The 20,120-nt window shown below is 40.3% G+C and overlaps 1 protein-coding gene across 4 annotated transcripts in view; it reads left to right on the top strand.

The window, feature by feature from the left end:
- Positions 1-20,120, top strand: part of SPPL3 (signal peptide peptidase like 3) — a 143,978-nt gene that overhangs the window by 70,534 nt on the left and 53,324 nt on the right. For 3 of the 4 annotated variants that reach the window (XR_013348050.1, XM_077834939.1, XM_077834937.1), the window contains one exon: positions 9,114-9,191. Coding sequence is in view for 3 of the 4 variants with exons in the window: in XM_077834939.1 (XP_077691065.1) it covers positions 9,114-9,191 (78 nt within the window). In the remaining variant the exon portion in view is untranslated. Of the gene's footprint in view, positions 1-9,069; positions 9,192-20,120 lie in introns of those variants that run through there. The other variant, XM_077834938.1, reaches the window with a different exon arrangement.

Here is a 20,120-nt window from a genome sequence, read left to right as displayed (position 1 = left end):
GGGAAGGTGGGATGAGACCTCTCCACACCAAGCAAACAAGAAATGGAATTTCAAAAATTCCTAGGGCTTCCAAAGGGGAGGGGTAGATGGTTGTTTACCTGGCTGCAAGGCGTTGGAGTTCAAACGGCTGACCAGAGCGGTCAGGATGGACATTGTGGGACACCGCCTGGAGGCCAATTAAAGCAATAAAATCAAGCATGGTGTCTACACTGGCACTTTGTCTACGAACATTTTGCACAAAAAGCCTTCTCTCTCTCTCATATCAGGGTGGTTTTATTTTGTCATCAAAACAGTGCATTTTTGCTTCTGAAAGTTGCATCGCAATGTGTCTGCATCCACTGTTTGTCGACTTTATAGTGTAGACGAGGCCTTAGAAAGTAGCATACAAGTGGGTAGTCTGAGGAATTAAAGAAATTGTACATGTTGATAGAAGGAGTAGGAATGACAGTGTTGAAGGAAGACTTTGTTGGAAGCTCCCAAGTAGTCTGGTTAGGGGAAGCCAAATGAATGAAGATACATTACCACAGAGGAAGAAGGAAAAGAGAGGCATGTTTTGGACCCTGGACTGCTGAGTGGGAGGAAAAGAGCTTGTAAATGATACCTGCAGTCTAACTACATTAGGTTTGCTGTTGTGACGCTTTACTAGCTGGTCAACATTATCTAGCAGAGCACAATGTGTGTGTGTGTGTGTATGTACTACTGGGGATATAGAGGTTATTCATGTTGGTTCAGAATGGGGGAAAGAATTGCTTGGACTGCCTGCTGTAGCTTGTACCATAGTACATGCTTTCCACACTTAGTGTTTGAGGAGTGTGGAAGTGGTTGTGTGGCTGAATAACTTGGTATTCCTGGAATTGTTCTGTAGGTAAATGTCTATGGAGCTATCTGTGCCAGGCTAAAGAGCTGGCTGCTTGGATTGTTGTGTAGACAAGAATGCTCTCTTTGTATAGCTAGAAGGCTGACACACAATGTTGTAGAACAGTGCTTGCTCTGTCTGTCTTGGCATGCCTTTAGCAGGCTCTGTGTTGTAAGCACTTGTCCTTAAAGCAGCTAGAATAGAGATGTCTGATGGCAGGCCAGTTATTAAAATCAGCAATGGCCCTGCAAAACTGGAAGTTCAGAATATGGTCTTCAGTCCTAGAGAAAACTTTTGGATGTTTTTTTGTCTGCAGTCGGGAGAGAAGAGTATTAAATTTAATTGTGTATTTGGTAATGGCCTAATAACATCAGCTTTTGAAATGCTTTATCCATTATATTTCCTGACAAAATCAGTGAGCTTGAGTTTATTTTCAGGGCCCCTGCTAGCCTGGTTAAGTATCCTTTAAAACCCACCTTGCAGAATGTATGTTTAATTGCGGCTAAGGTAGCAAAAGAATCTTATTAAGCATTGAACCTCACGGGAAAGCTTGTGGTGCTTTTCTCAGCAGTGTTCTTTGCGCATAAGTCTGGCACTGGAAATGGGCTGGGGCAATGTTTTTCATTTGGTGTACAGCTGAATAATGAACTACAGTACTAAACCGGAACCTTCAGAAGTCAGCAGCCAGTTACCTAGCTTTGTTCAGCAGCTAGTTTTCTGAATGAGAGCAGGAAAAGGAGCTAGTCTTTCCATTCTTAGAGACTAACCAATTTATTTGAGCATGAGCTTTCGTGAGCTACAGCTCACTTCATCGGATGCATACCGTGGAAACTGCAGCAGACTTTATATACACACAGAGATCATAAAACAATACCTCCTCCCACCCCACTGTCCTGCTGGTAATAGCTTATCTAAAGTGATCATCAAGTTGGGCCATTTCCAGCACAAATCCAGGTTTTCTCACCCTCCACCCCCCCACACACAAACTCACTCTCCTGCTGGTAATAGCCCATCCAAAGTGACAACTCTCTACACAATGTGCATGATAAGAGAGTGAGTTTGTGTGTGTGTGTGTGTGTGTCCCCGGGGAGGGGGGGTGAGAAAGCTTGGATTTGTGCTGGACATGGCCCACCTTGATTACCATGCACATTGTAGGGAGAGTGGTCACTTTGGATGAGCTATTACCAGCAGGAGAGTGAGTTTGTGTGTGTATGGGGGAGGAGGGGTGAGAAAACCTGGATTTGTGCTGGAAATGGCCCACCTTGATTATCATGCACATTGTGTAGAGAGTTGTCACTTTGGATGGGCTATTACCAGCAGGAGAGTGAGTTTGTGTGTGTGTGTGGGGGGGGGGGGGGTGGAGGGTGAGAAAACCTGGATTTGTGCTGGAAATGGCCCAACTTGATGATCACTTTAGATAAGCTATTACCAGCAGGACAGTGGGGTGGGAGGAGGTATTGTTTTATGATCTCTGTGTGTATATAAAGTCTGCTGCAGTTCCCACGGTATGCATCCAATGAAGTGAGCTGTAGCTCACGAAAGCTCATGCTCAAATAAATTGGTTAGTCTCTAAGGTGCCATAAGTACTCCTTTTCTTTTTGCGAATACAGACTAACACGGCTGTTACTCTGAAATCTTTCCATTCTGGTCAGCATTGTAACAAGTACTACAAAGTGCTTTTTCAGTGGATATTTTAAGTCAAGGGGTAGCTTCTGTTTTGAGACCATGTTTTTTGCATGTATAATCCTCCACTACTGTTCTGACTGCTAATCATTTAGTTAATGTGACTGACATTCCTGGTAGACAAAACTCTGGGATGAACTTGAATGCATAAGGTTGACAATTTCTCTGAAATTTCCTGTTACTTTTCCTGGTTGCATCCTTTTTTGAAAACAAATGTTTAACACAACTTTGTTTGGCGCTCCAGTGATATGGCTCCAGTTGTGATCTGGTTAACGTTTACATATGGATGCATAGTAACCTGTCTCCTGGATTGGGTAAATTAGACTCTCATTTAGATGTCTGTTCCAAATATAAATGGGTTTGCAGATTTCTGAAATTTTGAATGGTGTCCAAAAAGCTATGTAGATTATAAAATGACTCGCAGTGTAATTTCCCCACGTATTGCAGATCCTTATTTTGGGTCTAGATTAAGTGATTAAAAACTGGTTTCAGAGTAACAGCCGTGTTAGTCTGTATTCGCAAAAAGAAAAGGAGTACTTGTGGCACCTTAGAGACTAACCAATTTATTTGAGCATGAGCTTTCGTGAGCTACAGCTCACTTCATCAGATGCATACCGTGGAAACTGCAGCAGACTTTATATATACACAGAGAATATGAAACAATACCTCCTCCCATCCCACTGTCCTGCTGGTAATAGCTTATCTAAAAGCCATTTCCAGCACAAATCCAGGTTTTCTCACCCTCCACGCCCCCACACAAATTCACTCTCCTGCTGGTGATAGCCCATCCAAAGTGACAACTCTTTACACAATGTGCATGATAATGAAGTTAGGCCATTTCCTGCACAAATCCAGGTTCTCTCACTCCCTCACCCCCCTCCAAAAACCCACCCCCATACACACACAAACTCACTCTCCTGCTGGTAATAGCTCATCCAAACTGACCACTCTCCAAGTTTAAATCCAAGTTAAACCAGAACATCGGGGTGGGGGGGGGGGGAGGAAAAAACAAGAGGAAATAGGCTACCTTGCATAATGACTTAGCCACTCCCAGTCTCTATTTAAGCCTAAATTAATAGTATCCAATTTGCAAATGAATTCCAATTCAGCAGTTTCTCGCTGGAGTCTGGATTTGAAGTTTTTTTGTTTTAAGATAGCGACCTTCATGTCTGTGATTGCGTGACCAGAGAGATTGAAGTGTTCTCCGACTGGTTTATGAATGTTATAATTCTTGACATCTGATTTGTGTCCATTTATTCTTTTACGTAGAGACTGTCCAGTTTGACCAATGTACATGGTAGAGGGGCATTGCTGGCACATGATGGCATAAATCACATTGGTGGATGTGCAGGTGAACGAGCCTCTGATAGTGTGGCTGATGTTATTAGGCCCTGTGATGGTGTCCCCTGAATAGATATGTGGGCACAATTGGCAACGGGCTTTGTTGCAAGGATAAGTTCCTGGGTTAGTGGTTCTGTTGTGTGGTATGTGGTTGTTGGTGAGTATTTGCTTCAGGTTGCGGGGCTGTCTGTAGGCAAGGACTGGCCTGTCTCCCAAGATTTGTGAGAGTGTTGGGTCATCCTTTAGGATAGGTTGTAGATCCTTAATAATGCGTTGGAGGGGTTTTAGTTGGGGGCTGAAGGTGACGGCTAGTGGCGTTCTGTTATTTTCTTTGTTAGGCCTGTCCTGTAGTAGGTAACTTCTGGGAACTCTTCTGGCTCTATCAATCTGTTTCTTTACTTCTGCAGGTGGGTATTGTAGTTGTAAGAAAGCTTGACAGAGATCTTGTAGGTGTTTGTCTCTGTCTGAGGGGTTGGAGCAAATGCGGTTGTATCGCAGAGCTTGGCTGTAGACGATGGATCGTGTGGTGTGGTCAGGGTGAAAGCTGGAGGCATGCAGGTAGGAATAGCGGTCAGTAGGTTTCCGGTATAGGGTGGTGTTTATGTGACCATTGTTTATTAGCACTGTAGTGTCCAGGAAGTGTATCTCTTGTGTGGACTGGACCAGGCTGAGGTTGGTGGTGGGATGGAAATTGTTGAAATCATGGTGGAATTCCTCAAGGGCTTCTTTTCCATGGGTCCAGATGATGAAGATGTCATCAATATAGCGCAAGTAGAGTAGGGGCTTTAGGGGACGAGAGCTGAGGAAGCGTTGTTCTAAATCAGCCATAAAAATGTTGGCATACTGTGGGGCCATGCGGGTACCCATAGCAGTGCCGCTGATCTGAAGGTATACATTGTCCCAGAAGTTACCTACTACAGGACAGGCCTAACAAAGAAAATAACAGAACGCCACTAGCCGTCACCTTCAGCCCCCAACTAAAACCCCTCCAACGCATTATTAAGGATCTACAACCTATCCTAAAGGATGACCCAACACTCTCACAAATCTTGGGAGACAGGCCAGTCCTTGCCTACAGACAGCCCCGCAACCTGAAGCAAATACTCACCAACAACCACATACCACACAACAGAACCACTAACCCAGGAACTTATCCTTGCAACAAAGCCCGTTGCCAATTGTGCCCACATATCTATTCAGGGGACACCATCACAGGGCCTAATAACATCAGCCACACTATCAGAGGCTCGTTCACCTGCACATCCACCAATGTGATTTATGCCATCATGTGCCAGCAATGCCCCTCTGCCATGTACATTGGTCAAACTGGACAGTCTCTACGTAAAAGAATAAATGGACACAAATCAGATGTCAAGAATTATAACATTCATAAACCAGTCGGAGAACACTTCAATCTCTCTGGTCACGCAATCACAGACATGAAGGTCGCTATCTTAAAACAAAAAAACTTCAAATCCAGACTCCAGCGAGAAACTGCTGAATTGGAATTCATTTGCAAATTGGATACTATTAATTTAGGCTTAAATAGAGACTGGGAGTGGCTAAGTCATTATGCAAGGTAGCCTATTTCCTCTTGTTTTTTCCTCCCCCCCCCCCCCAGATGTTCTGGTTTAACTTGGATTTAAACTTGGAGAGTGGTCAGTTTGGATGAGCTATTACCAGCAGGAGAGTGAGTTTGTGTGTGTATGGGGGTGGGTTTTTGGAGGGGGGTGAGGGAGTGAGAGAACCTGGATTTGTGCAGGAAATGGCCTAACTTCATTATCATGCACATTGTGTAAAGAGTTGTCACTTTGGATGGGCTATCACCAGCAGGAGAGTGAATTTGTGTGGGGGGGTGGAGGGTGAGAAAACCTGGATTTGTGCTGGAAATGGCTTTTAGATAAGCTATTACCAGCAGGACAGTGGGGTGGGAGGAGGTATTGTTTCATATTCTCTGTGTATATATAAAGTCTGCTGCAGTTTCCACGGTATGCATCTGATGAAGTGAGCTGTAGCTCACGAAAGCTCATGCTCAAATAAATTGGTTAGTCTCTAAGGTGCCACAAGTACTCCTTTTCTTTTTTTGATTAAAAACTGGTGTCTAGGGGTCAAGGGGTTTTAATTCATTAGCGAACTGACCGACATTTAAGATTTCAGGTTTCAGGAAACGTTTGTATACACAGGCTTGAACAATACTCTTTAACATTCCATGTCTCCAGGCTGTATGAAGAAGGGAAATTCTAATGGGATCAGACTTGAAGTGTCATAGTAGTAAACCTGTGGACTGTAATATGGTGGGGAACTTCTCACCAAGACTTAGGCCTGGTCTACATTTAATTTAGGTTGACTTAGCTAGGTGGCTATGAGGTGTGAAAAATTCACACCCTGCAGAGATGCAGTTATGGACCTGAGCCCCAGTGTTGACACTGCTAGGTCAGTGGAAGAAAGTCATCCGTTGACCTGGCTGCCACCTTCGAGGGTTGGATTAACGAGGGTGACAGAAAAGCGCCATGTGTCCCTGCAGGGGTCTCTGTAGTGTGGCACTACAGCTGTGATAAGTAGCCATAGAGAGTTCCTTGTTTGAATCCTGCAGTGTAGTTCCTGGCATTTTTCATATCGTGACTTCATGTGACAGAACAAAAGCTTTTGAACTCCTTCCCGTCAAGTGATCAAGAAAAGAAGGATGTTTGAGACTCCCTTGGACCTGTTTGGGGTTCCCCTGCTGAGAGCTCCTGTGGTCGTGGATTGTTCTGGCAATAGGGTACTGAGTCTGAGTTATTTTTGGAACACCTTGCTGAAAAGATCCTTACGCAGGGAAGCTGGGAACACTCCACTGTCTGATTTGAATACATAATGATGCTGTACCTGCAACACTGCTGTATGCAGGATGGAAACACCTTCACGGTTACTGCTTACCGCCTAGAATCAACAGGTCACTGTGCTAATCTCCACTGCAATGCTTTGATAGGCTTATGTAAGGGTGATTCCAGTATTCATATAGAATTGTTTTTCACTTCAGTGTAGTGAAATAAACGTGATTTAAAAACCATACTTGGTTCAAATCTGAGTGTATTATGGATGAGACAAATCATTGAGCCCCATAAAATAAAAAATCACCCACTTTGTACATTTTTAAACATGTCAAACCGTGTTCTGTGAACAAGCAGAAACGCTGGATAATTGTACTGATATGCTGTTGTACAGCTTGTCATATCTATCATATAGCACATCAGAGAGTGGAGAACCTTGTGTGCAGGAGGGAAGGAATGATGACGAATAGAGCCTTGTCTTGTAACTTAAAGTATTAAATACCTTGCTGAGTGTATGTTCTATTTAAGGCTATGTTTTAGTCACAGGTATCTTCAAGGAAAACCAGGAAATGCTAGGTTTTGGCTATCCTCTGTGTATTTAAAATAAATAAATAAAAAAGGCGGGGTGACTGAGAGCATGCAAAGTAGAGAACAAAAAACCCCAGGCATTCTATGTTCTTTATAAAGAAGTGAAAGGGTACTTTTTGTCCTTTTGCTGTTGCTCACCTTCAATCTAGTGATCTAGGAATAAACCAATTTAAGAAATGGATACATTCCCATTCTCACTTCTTGTTATCCTCTGATGCCTTTATAGTTTTACTCTAGTATATTTAATTTATATAGTTCAGTATGGTGAAGTTGCTGAAGCTCTTGATGGTACCTGTGTATTGAAGTACAAAGTAGCTGGTAGTCTAGGTTATAGTAATCTCTGTCGGGTTATGATTTAATAGTGACTCTTGTAACAGGGAAAGTTGAATAGAATTGCTTACACTTACACCAACCAGTTATCTGGGTTTGCAAGGGTGATAAAACAGTGGCATGTTAAAATATTAGAGTTGATATGTTGTACCATGTAGTTCAGGAGATATGCATAAATTGACTATCTCCAATAACACACCATTCATTTATTGTAGAAGAAAAATGAGTAAACATACCTAAATGCTTATCAGAGCCAGAGTTAGCTAGGCATCTTCCAACCATTCCCTTTTGTTTACAATAGCTTATTAGCAATTTCTTAGCTGTCAGACCTCTGAAATACTCAGTTCTAAATTTTTGTACAGGTTTTAGGAATCTTATGACATACATCTCCCATGTCCTAGACATTCCCTTTTGGTATAATCTTACAGGGGGAAGGATCATTGTGTAAGGCACCTGAATATTATAGTAATGCAAGTGGTATAAAAACTTATATTGCCTGTACTGACAGAATTTCTCCAGCAGAGTGAAACTGAAGCAACCCCAGTGATAGCTAAGTGTTCCATGTCAGGTTTTAACTTTAGAGGCATTTTGGTATACCTCATACCCTGAAAATGTGAATGCTAGACATCTAATAGAAATTCTTGCATAAATAGATAAATATATGAAAACTTGAAATTTGTCAAGTGATGGTATGTACATACTTAATTCCGTTAGATGGCTGCTTTATAAATTTGGCAAAGACACTATCCCTACCCCAAAGTTTGCAATATAAGCTAGACAGTACAATTCAGCCTCTTGGGGTAGAGAACCAAAAATTAGATAGCTTAGGCATTAGGGACACAAGGAATCTCAGTTCTGTATTATAAACACACATGTAGGAAGCCATGCACATATGTATTCTGAAGTTTGATTTCTGAGGAAATCTATGCAAGTAAACTGGCATTAGTGGGTTTAAGACTTGGTCCTTACCAAAATCTCCATCAGAAGTCGTATATCAAAATATTTCCATCTTGTATGTAAGGTATAATGTGGATGCAATTATGTGGGTATAGTTAAATGCATGCTGCAGCCTGTTTTCTCTGAAATAATGCTTGATCACCTTTCTACCTTTTGCGTTACCAGTTAAGTCCTATAACTAAGTAATATATGAGAAGGCTGCATCTTATAGGCATGGTTTCATTAGATAAAGGTAAAGCATCTTCCTCCTCCCACATGCTTCGGCAGAAGCTCCCGTGTGGTGAGCTTGGCACAAGTTGCCACAAATTATATTTGATCACTGTTTGAATGCTGCAAATAATTTTTGAGTCTGTCATTGAATATTATAGGCTAATTAGTCAGCTTTTTAAGTGTTTTCTTATTTGGTATCGACATTCTGGGAATAGCTACCTTGCTGACTTGTCATTCAGTGCTCTATTTGTTTTGTTAATATAAGACAAAGTTATCAAATGACACCCAAAAGTGATGCTCTGTGGTGACACATTGTGCCTTTCTCTCCCCCATTCTAGGGCATATTCCCTTGTGGATTCCAGCCAAGTGTCTACATTCCTGATTTCCATTCTCCTTATAGTCTATGGAAGCTTCAGGTAAGACTGTTTTCTAAAGCTTCTATTTATATTTCAGATGTAAACTTCATCATGAAGAGCATCTGCATTCAGCTTATTAATCATATCAGTGCCTGCTTGTTAGGAGAGGGAAGACACACATGTCACTTAGAGCTAGACCTGTTCTCGAAGACACAACAAAGAACTGACTAATACTTAGAAGTTAACGGTCTGACTTTATTTAGTATGTGTGTGTGTTTCTATCTTTCTCAGACTGATACTTGTTGTAAATGGGCTTGAAACTTTTACTTTTGGTTCTGAGAAGGATATAAAGGAGAGGAAGAAAATGGAAGGACCTGGTGTATTTGGAAGATCAGTTTCTGAAGTATAACTATGTGAAGGCAAATTAAGGTTCAAGTATACCACAGTAGCATCAACTATGTGAAGGCAAATCAAGTATACCATAGTAGCATTTTACACTATATATGGATTAAATTGGCCAGGGACACATTTTTCCCCATCCATTTGAAATTATCTTGGAGGCTACAAAAGGATTAAATAAGGTATTTTTGATACATAGTCGATATAGCAAAGTCACAGAGGACTGTATAACTGCTTGTCACTGTTTTCTACATCATAGAATTGGTGGTTGATGTAACCGAAACCTGTAAAATATATTTGTGTCTTTAAATATTAAGTTAATTGACCCTTGCGTAGCAGGAAAGTTGTGAAAGTAACTATCCATTGTGTTAGGGGCCTCCAGTTTAGTTTAGAGAAACCAGTTGAACTGTGGCAGTTCAGGGAGGAAGGGAATACAGAATGTATTGCATCAAGTATGAAATGTTTGACTACTTTGAATATGGCAAAGAGACAAGGTGTACCAGATGAACAAAATATGTAATTTCTAGTTAGTTGCACTCCTAACATCTTAAAAATTATGAAAAACATGTTTGCTTTATTTAGAAAGCTTGGGAAAACAATAGTACAGAACTTCTTGTTACTAATACGTCTATGGTAAACAGCCAGAAATACACAGCGAGCAACTCCCTTCTCTTCATGTGTCAGTATATTTATACCTACATCTGTAATTTTCACTCCATGCATCTGAAGAAATGGGTTTTTTACCCACGAAAGCTTATGCCCAAATAAATCTGCCAGTCTTCAAGGTGCCACCAGACTCTTCGTTGTTACAGTGAGTAATGCATCACAAAATCACTTTTTTTTTTTTAAATATTCCAAAAGCAGGTGTCACTATCATTAAGGTTAGGCAGGTATCACTTGATATTCAGAGGGGTAGTATTGCACATTGGATAGTATTAGAGCTGAAGAAGCCTTTCGTCAAAGAAAATCTTACAGAAGGTATATAAGCAAAAAGGGCAAAGAAAGTATGGAGAACAAATAGCCAAGTATATTAAGATGATTTTCACCTAGAATATTTAAAGATTCGTTAGAGAGTTTTGGACCCATCTAGCTTATGGCCAAGGGGGTAATTAAAGTGAATACTGTATTTGTGGAGAAGTTACGGGTAAACTTCGTAATTTTACTGTGGTTGGATGTTTGGATTTACATGTCAGTAAAAAGAGTGCATAGCCATATACTCTAGGAGACCTTAAAATTACTGTTTTAAGATGCAACAGAACATAAAGTACAGCAGCACAGTGCAATATAAACCACCAGCAATGAGCCAGGAACTCTCAAACTTAAATCACCCTCCTCTTCCAATAGTTCTCCACCTTCAAAATTCCCCCCTTCACCACTGTACCCCTTTTTATATATTCCCCAGAAAAAAGATGAGCTTTGCCGTGTGTCCTGATGGTCTCCAGATTTCGGCCATTACAACCAAACTGGGAAGTGAATTCCAAAACTGAGGGGTCCTCAGAGTGTGTCTACACAGTATCTCCCTCTGTTCTTTTATACTGATAGGACTTCAGCTTATCTCTGCTATGGTGGTGGTATGGAAGATGATGGAGAGAAATTTCCATCCCCTTTGCTTTGCTGGTCAGGCTAATGTAATGATTTATACAGGAAATCATTGTATGGTGTTAACAGAAGCATCCAAGATATAGTTAAGCTATTTAAGAAATTTAGGTGCAATGGTAATTTGCAAGATGGTATTCATTTGGGAGTTCATAAAGCAATAAAACACTAAGAGAACTTCTGCTGAAATAGGTAGTATTTCCTAAAACAGCACCTGTCCCTGAAGAAAGGTGCAATATTTGTAACATTCCTATCTTCAAAAAGAAAATACTGATCCCTGAAACTATAGATCTGTGAATCGCATCTCACTACCACATAAACTTTAAGGACTGCTTAATACAGCACGTGGATAAACCGTAACCAAATCATTACTACTCTGAGTAAGCGTATACTTCTCTGAACTATTATTTTATAGAAAAATAGTGAACTAATGTAAAATGGGGAGCTGTTGGATACACTTTAGGTAATAATTAATTGGAAAATGGATTGTTAGATTGGCTTTTGAACAAGTTCTTTGTAAGTAGCTATTAAAATAACCGCAGTTTCTGTTTTGTAAAATGACTTAAAAATGGTATTGAGGAGTTTCCATGTTGACATAAAGAAAAGGAGTACTTGTGGCACCTTAGAGACTAACAACACTTCACTCACTACAGCTCACTTCAGCTGTAGCTCACGAAAGCTTATGCTCAAATAAACTTGTTAGTCTCTAAGGTGCCACAAGTACTCCTTTTATTTTTGCGGATACAGACGAACACGGCTGCTACTCTGAAACATGTTGACATAGTGATTTCATGGGTGGGTTGCCCTGTAAAACAGCTGGTCTGTCTCCTTTGTGAAATCAGTTTGGGATCTGATAGTCAAGCAGGGTTCTTCTCTTGTCACTAATATAGATCAATAATCTTGCAAGTGAGACTATTCTCTCATACTTTGGATTATCTGTTTCGTTTAGGCCCAGGATAACGAGTGTGCAGAAAGCTAGTGCATCAGAGATGTTACATAGTTGTTACTGATGACATTATTTGGTTTTCAGGATCTTTAGTACTAGTAGCAATGTGCTGGCTTTACAATGCTATTTTAATCACGTTTCAGAGTAGAACATTCCTTAAAGTCCTCTTATTGATCAGCCCATGTAAATAAGGAACAGTTGTACAACATGGCTACTCAGCATAGGCAGAACCTGATACTGGTATGTCCCAATCATCAGCATTGGAATCAGGGTCATTAAGGAAAATTGTGGAAAACTATAGAAGAATCTAACTTAACTAGTAGCAATCAGATGAGTTGGTAGAATGATGTTGGATAATTGTGATAAACATAAGGTAAATGCAAATTGAGAAAATATCCCATACCAGCCCAGAAAGCTCCTTTTCCCATCACCATGAATAACTAAATTTTTTGATGCTGGTAGAGACATCTAGCTTTCTATTTTGAGTACATGGAAGCATCTTTCTATTGGTTGTTTTGGGCAGTCTCTTCCTGCTCAGAGAGGTGTACTTAAATTCCCTACTCCACTTTCTAATCTTGGTTTAAACTACAGCTTCTTAATTTAGGTGATGGTGACCTGACTTCTTCTTAGCATGGGCTTGTCTACACTGGCACTTTACAGCGCTGCAACTTTCTTACTCAGGGGTGTGAAAAAACACACCCCTGAGCGCAGCATGTTTCAGCACTGTAAAGTGCCCGTGTTAACAGTGCACCAGTTCTGGGAGCCATGCTCCTTGTGGAGGTGGTTTTTTTTATCTTTTTATCTTTGCAGGCAGCATGGGTAAAGATTATGAAAAGACCTGTTAGGCACCAATACAAACTTGCCCAAAATAAACAAGTTTTGACTAGTTCTAAAGCACCGGTCTTCAAAAGACCTTACTAAAACTATCCTTGTATTGTTTTTTTTAGTGATTTTGAGACCACTTATATCTGACAGCAAAATGCCCAAGTTAAAGCATAAATTGCCTACTATCTGTGGATGGTCATCTTCAGATTTTGTTCCTCTAGTTCTGTCTGTCCATCTGTCTGTCTCTCTCTCTCTCATTTTTTAATGACACAATACTAGATCCTGGGTCACAGGACGTGTTTAACTAGAGCTTAGGGTACAGTATTACAGCTTTAATGTTTTCATCCATAAAGGCCTTTGAACCCTTGCTGTTTCTATCTGCAAAGCAGGAATTAAGTGTGAGAAATACAGTAATTTAAACTTTGCACGCTGTTGCTTTTCTCCAGCTGTGCTGAAGAACACCCCTGGACATCCAAGAATGTGACAGTAGTGTCATAAGGAATGTGAGGAAATTGACAGTAATACCACGTTCTGTATCTTCACATGGAGAGGGTCATTAGAATCAGGGTTGAGTCTCAGATTTTTCTGCAAGTTCGGTTGATTCAGGTAACAGTAGCCAGGATACAGATATTCTAGACCTAGGTTAGTGTTTTTCCTTACGTTCATTAAAAAACAAAACACAAAAACCCACAAATACTTCCATCTTGAATAATTTTCTATAAGATACAGAATTGTCCTTTTAGAAACTTGTGGAAAATAATTTACTTTAGTCAGAGTACTTCCTAGAAATCATGAGCAATCATCACACAGATCAGCTTTTGGAGCCCACCCTGTCTGCCAAATAATGTTCAGTGAGAGAATAGGTCTGTCCTGGAAAATGGCGTAGGGGAGGGAATTTCCTTTGTTTTCTAGGAGTTAGGGGGGCTTTAAGTTGGGAAGAGGTGAGGTTATGTACTGGACAGAAAGACGGGAATCTGGGCCGAGTAACCCCTATTTTGTAGGAAGTACACTTGAAATCTAATTTTCCAGTCTGGAATGAAGAAAATAGTTGTGCTGCTGGGTGACTTCAACAGAAGTGCAGTAATAGGATTAGAAAGAATTGGGTGGATGAGTAATTGGGATAAAATCATGTGCTTGTTGGATTAATCTGGTTGAGGAGATTCCAAGGGAAGAAAGCAAATCCACTCAGAAGCTTGATTTACAGTTAATCAAAATTCCCCAAAGAACAAGTGCCAGGAAATCATCTGGATGACAAGAATAGTGGCACCCCAATCCAGGCAAAAGCACATTGAGTTTCTGCTTGTTGTGGTGTGGACAGAAGGCAGTTTCCTTTGTGAAAAAGTACTCAGGAGTTTCAATTCCAGCCCCTCTAATCCCCCCACTCCTTCAGTTTATAGACAAGATTGTAGATTCCTTAAAGGAAGAGTAGAATTGCTCAAGGAGTTGTATGTTGCTGTGGAATTAAATGTGCAAGTTGAGTATTTAATCACATTTGTATAATAGTCAGCTTGGGCCAATTTTATTTCACATGAAAACTTACAAGATATCTTGAATACTTCCACCTACCCTTACACAATTGCTTGTCATTATCCTTTTTCTCTCTCCAGTCTTCTATATCAGTCTAAACGTCGAGGTTCTAGTGCCTCCCAAATGCCGCAAGGAAACAGTTAAATCCTTGATCTCATCTCGGGTGGGAGGGATAGCTCAGTGGTTTGAGCATTGGCCTGCTAAACCTAGGGTTGTGAATTCAATCCTTGAGGGGGCCATTTAGGGATCTGGGGCAAAAATTGGGAATTGGCCCTGCTTCGAGCAGGGGGTTGGACTAGATAACCTCCTGAGGTCCCTTTCAACCCTGATATTCTATGATTCTGTGATCTCCCATATATGGGTTAAATAGTCTAAACACAAAGTTGCACTAGGTTAATAAAAATTTGTTTTAAAATAGACTGATGCAAACTCCTGGGTGGACATTCTTCATTTGATTTAAACCTGGCTTATATCGGTTTGAGAATGTCCACACAGGAGTTGTCACCAGTTTCACAAAATCTGTTTTTAAAATAATGATAAACAGGTGCAATGGTGTGTGTGGATCGAACCTCAGAGTTCAGGGTTTGACTTCATCAAATCATGAGTTGTCGCCTCACACGTTTTCGTTAGGTACTACAGAATGCTTGATGTGGTCTTCGGCAGGATGGTACTGAAGACTGCTGTCAAACACTAAATCCTCCTTGAATATATACTGCTTTGGGAGGTCCGTTGGACTTTTGTAGGCTATCAAAGAAAGAGGGATGTTTTCCCCTATCAGTTTTCTAAGAGTTTTGTTAGTGCCAGTGTGGACTCACTCTTCACTTAGATTAGTTATAGAGCTATTAGCAAGTTACAATGAGGCTATCATTTGAGCTGAATGTGAATTTTTAAGTTAGTTCTCTATATGGAAATGCGTTGAGTACTCAAATCCAATTTGAGACTGCTAGACTTCTACATATATGGGATATGATATAATCAAAATATTGAGTGTATTTTCTCCATTTTATCGGCCCATTTTGAGGTCTTGAAACAAAACGGTGTTCAGCCCAATGTTACTGACAGCTATCTTCTTCAAGCTTATCCATCAGTGCTGTTACTGAAGAACGGTGACAGGACACAACCTTGTTCAACTCCTGTGAAAGGAGGAAACCATGTTGTGTATTTGCTCTTGACCAAACACAGATTTCCATTCCATTATAGAGCTCTTCTATGAATGACACTGTCTTCCCAGGAATGCCTCATCAGATCCCTTCAAGTTTGCTCAAAGGTCTGAAGGAAATCTATCAAAAATGCAGTGCATGCTTTATTCAATTCAGCCATCCTCTCAAAAAGCTGTCCCAAGGTAAAGATCTGGTCAGTAGTGGCACAACAAGGTCTAAATCCACAATGAATATCCTGGCCTCTGTTTCCATGTTAATTTCTCGCATTAGCAGTGTGCATTTTGGCAAACACTTGTTTTGTGATTGACAACAGCATAATTTCTCTATAGTTGATACACCATTATCACCCTTTTTGAACAGAGAGTAACGCCCTTCTTCCATTCGTCAGGAATGATGTTAGTGTGCCAGATGGACTGGAAGAGTGCATACCCAATAATATTCTCTCCTTTTTTCAGCTACTCAAGGGTCATGTTACAAGCTCATGGTGCCTTTCCTCACTTCAGTTTAGGAACTGTAGTATGAACCACTTCTTGGTTAACAGAAAGTGGCTTTATCAGGACTTCCCATCTCACTTCAAGCAGAAGAGGGACACTAGATGAACAGTCAAGGAGCATCTTGAAATAATCTTCCCATTGATCCAACTGATCTTGCATACTGGCTCATGCTGCCATCTCAATTCTTTACTAGACAAGCTGGTGATGATTTTCGACATTTTATGGTTGGGAGGAACTGTAACCCAAGCATCTGAACCTGTTTATTATTTTACTAGGACTGTTGATTAATTGCTGTTAACTCATGTGATTAACTAGAAAAAAAAAGAAATGCGTTTAACTGCACTTTTAATAGGACTGTTAAGTAATTAGAAATACCAGTTGAAATGTATTAAATATTTTGGGTGTTAGTCTACATTTTCAAATATATTTCAATTACAACACAATACAAAGTGTATAGTGCTCACATGATCATTTTTACAGTGCAAATATTTGTAATAAAAATCATATAAATAAAAAAAAATTATTTTTCAGTTCAACTCATACACAATACCGTAGTGCAATCTCTTTATTGTGAAGGTGCAACTTTCAAATGTAGAGACCCTCTTTAGCCAATAAGCAAAATATTCTCAGACACATTAGTAAAATTTCAAAATGATATATTGGGATTTGTCTCTGATGCTAGTGGGAGCTGTATGGCAAAATTATTTGCATATTGCTTTGAAAGTTACCCCTACAGGTCCTAATAAAGGTCTTTTTAAACTGTGATGAGAGCAAGTGATATGAGATTTAAATCTCTCCCCATTTTTGCAATGGAAGATTTAAACTTACCTTATGGCTACAAGAGACACTGTAGGAAGAAATCAATGTTTTGTGTCCCTTAGACTTTGGGCAACTAAAGCATCTGTGTAAATAGAATGGCTCAAGTGCAGTGTCTTTATAGTTGGCTTTGCAACTTGACAGTTACAGAGAAGCAAGGTATATATTTTTCAGTGAAGTTGCCTTAGAGAAAGGACATGCTCAGGGTTCATTAGAATGCATATTAATTGTACTGAGAGTGAAGCAGAGGGTTCCAAAAAGACCTCTGTGTTTTTCACCATTTAAATTAACAAAACCAAAGATCACCTGTCTCCCACTTCATGTCTGTCCCCGTCCCCCCCCCAAAAAAAAAAAAGTGGTTAAAAATATCTGCTACACATGAGATGTTCTATCCCATGCATCAGGATTAAGGCTTAATATTTCTCGTTTAGAAAAAAAATATTTTCAGCAGAGACACTTGCCCAGTTCTCTTTTTATCCCCGCATCAGATCCTGCACTGGATCATTCCCTCTGTCAAGGCTGGATGAGTACATTTCCATTAGTAGTCAGTCAGTTTGCTACTACCCTTTCAATCAAACAGAGGAGGTTACGAGGCAGCATTTCCCACCCTGGGTCTGAGTACACTGCTTGTGCTACATTCCTATCCTCCTCTGCTTTGTGAAGCTGAGGACCCAAACTCTGAGCAATACGATTGCAACGTGTTGTGCTGCTGTAAACTCCGAAGCTAGCTGACGAGACTGTTTTAAGAAAAGCACTCTAGCTATAGTGCAGCCACATATTACCATGTCATCTGTGCTGGATGCTGTATTAACTATTATATGACACTAAATATTCTAAAGAAACTGCATATTTTATGTAAATTTTTAATACTGAAAAATTAAGCCCATTTTCCACCCTTTTCTCTCCGCACCTTCAGAAATCCCTAACCATCAAAATCCCTGTTCAAAATTTGGATCTGCAAATATCATGCTTTGAATCCACTGGTTTTAGCACTTGTGCAACTTGGAATTAGCATTGCTGTGTACTATTTTAGTCTCAGTAGGCTACTCATTAGCACAGGGAGCTTTATATGGGTGCCCAAATTCCTTCAGTTAAGTAGTCTTTAGGTTGGGGGCTTACAGAGTTAGAGTTTATGACAAGATTGGGATTCTTATCCATTACGTCACAGGTAAACCTTTAAATAAAACCTCAAGTGTTTATATACCTACTATGATGGGAGCCTGATTGGATTCCTTAGAGTATGTCTACATGGCAAATAAATAAATAAAATCCCCATGGCAGTGACTCCAAGTCCGGGTCTGCAGAGTTGGGTTTGTGGAGTACTTGCTGTGGTGCTAAAAATAGCCACGTAAACCCTAAGGTTTTCCAAACTTTTTGCTGGCACGATGCCATTTTAATGAAGTCTTTCCTGTATGGAGGAAGCCATTTTGAAGAGCAAAATGGTGACCTCTGCACAATGTGACCTTGTATGTATGGCGTGCAAGGTCATGTTTTATGGAGGATGCCATTTTGTAGAGCAAAATGGTGTCCTTCATACATTGTGACCTTACACACACCATACATGCAAGGCACACTGTGCAGGTCAAAATGGTATCCTTCGCAAAGTAGAGATTGCTACAATGCCATCTGTTGGTGGCATGACCCCATTAGGGGTTGCAACCCACAGTTTGGAAACCGCTGATGTAGATGCTTGGGTGAAGCTCAAGCTCTGAAGCCCGGAGGGGGAGGTGGGTGGATTTCATTGCCAAGACACTATCATAAGACAAATAATAAATAAAATAATGAGGGCCTACTCCAGAGAAATCTTTAACTTTGGACTTCTTCGAGTAATAATGGGAGCTATCACTAGCAACATAGAATGTTGATCGCTGACTGGGAGAAGGGCAACACCATTGACCACTAAATATATTCAAACCCTAATACAAAGAATAAATAAATCTCTCCCAGCCAAGGGGAAAACTTCCAAAGTAAAAGCAGTCATACTCTAATTTTTGCATGGCTTCTTCTCTGCCTGTTTGTTTTGGTTTTTGATCTAAACATATGCACAGATGCTCCCTGAAGACTGGATTCTCTTTGTTAATTTAAAAAAAAAAAAAAGGTTTGTTTAACTTTCTTTGTCAGAGGATGCTGGGATATTTTTGTTGCATAGAACTTTATACAGTTTATATTTATGATGTGTGGAGGCTACATGGTCTGAACACACTATCATGTGTGCTTTCAGGCTTCTTGTGGGAGGGAACTGCCTTTATTGTCAGGTATCCTTCCTTGTGTGTAAATATGTTGGCTTCTTGCAGCTGAGAGGAAAGAACTTTCTCCTAGTGTGTGTGAAGATAAAAACACTGGCCTCTATGTGTCCTATGGGAAGCCCAGCAACTGCTGTGGTACTTGCAGTCTTTGTCAACAAAACATGAAGGGGCTAAACGCACGAAACTAAATGAGAAGAGAGCTACTTTTAAATTTCTTTTGAGGTCTATTGTTACTGCTTATGTATTTTGGCTTTTCTGGAGAAGATATCCTCACAATTCTCAGGTGTGTTGGGGAGGCCTTCAGTAGTATTTACTTTTTGCTGGCAGGCAGCAAGTCCTTCTGTGTTGTTGTACTGCCTTTTAGTCTAAAAGTGGATATCCTGCAAGCAGTTAGTGGTTTTAGGTCGTGTCTCTTCTTGAGTGCTGAAATTTGTGTTGAGTTCTGATTGAATTAAGCTGCTGTTACTTCATTAATTGGGCCTTGTGCTGTAATTTTTAATTAATGTAGCATAAATGAATTCTGGCTGTATTGTGGCTGGTTCACAGTTCTTTTTTTCCCCAAAGCCTTCCAGTGTGGGTGAGTATATTGTTCTCTGAGCAGAACAAGGAAGACTTTTTTTTTTTTGCAGTGTTTGCAGGAATCTCTTTAGCTGCATGTGAAACAAGTACTTTTAAAAAATTGAGCTAATACGAAGGCATTAGTGTCCTAAGAATAGCTTTTCTGCAAATTTTCTGAGGCAGTGTGACAATGCAAGTGATCCAAGGGTTGAAATTGAACTTTGGTAGCTGTAAAGTGCCAGCAGATTAGTCACTACTTTGGCCTTAGTATAAACCTACCGAATGTTTCCCTGGGAGGCTAAGCCGTGGCTTAAGAACCTGGCATTAGTACTCTTATCCAAATTGTGCTGTTAAGGTATACAGTGCAAGCAACTGTGTAGATGGCTTGCTGTTTCCAAATTGGCAACGCTTGCTGACTTCTG

The sequence above is a fragment of the Eretmochelys imbricata genome, chromosome 15 (assembly GCF_965152235.1).
Source record: "Eretmochelys imbricata isolate rEreImb1 chromosome 15, rEreImb1.hap1, whole genome shotgun sequence".
Lineage (NCBI taxonomy): Eukaryota > Metazoa > Chordata > Testudines > Cheloniidae > Eretmochelys > Eretmochelys imbricata.
This window is presented reverse-complemented; position numbering and strand designations above follow the sequence as displayed.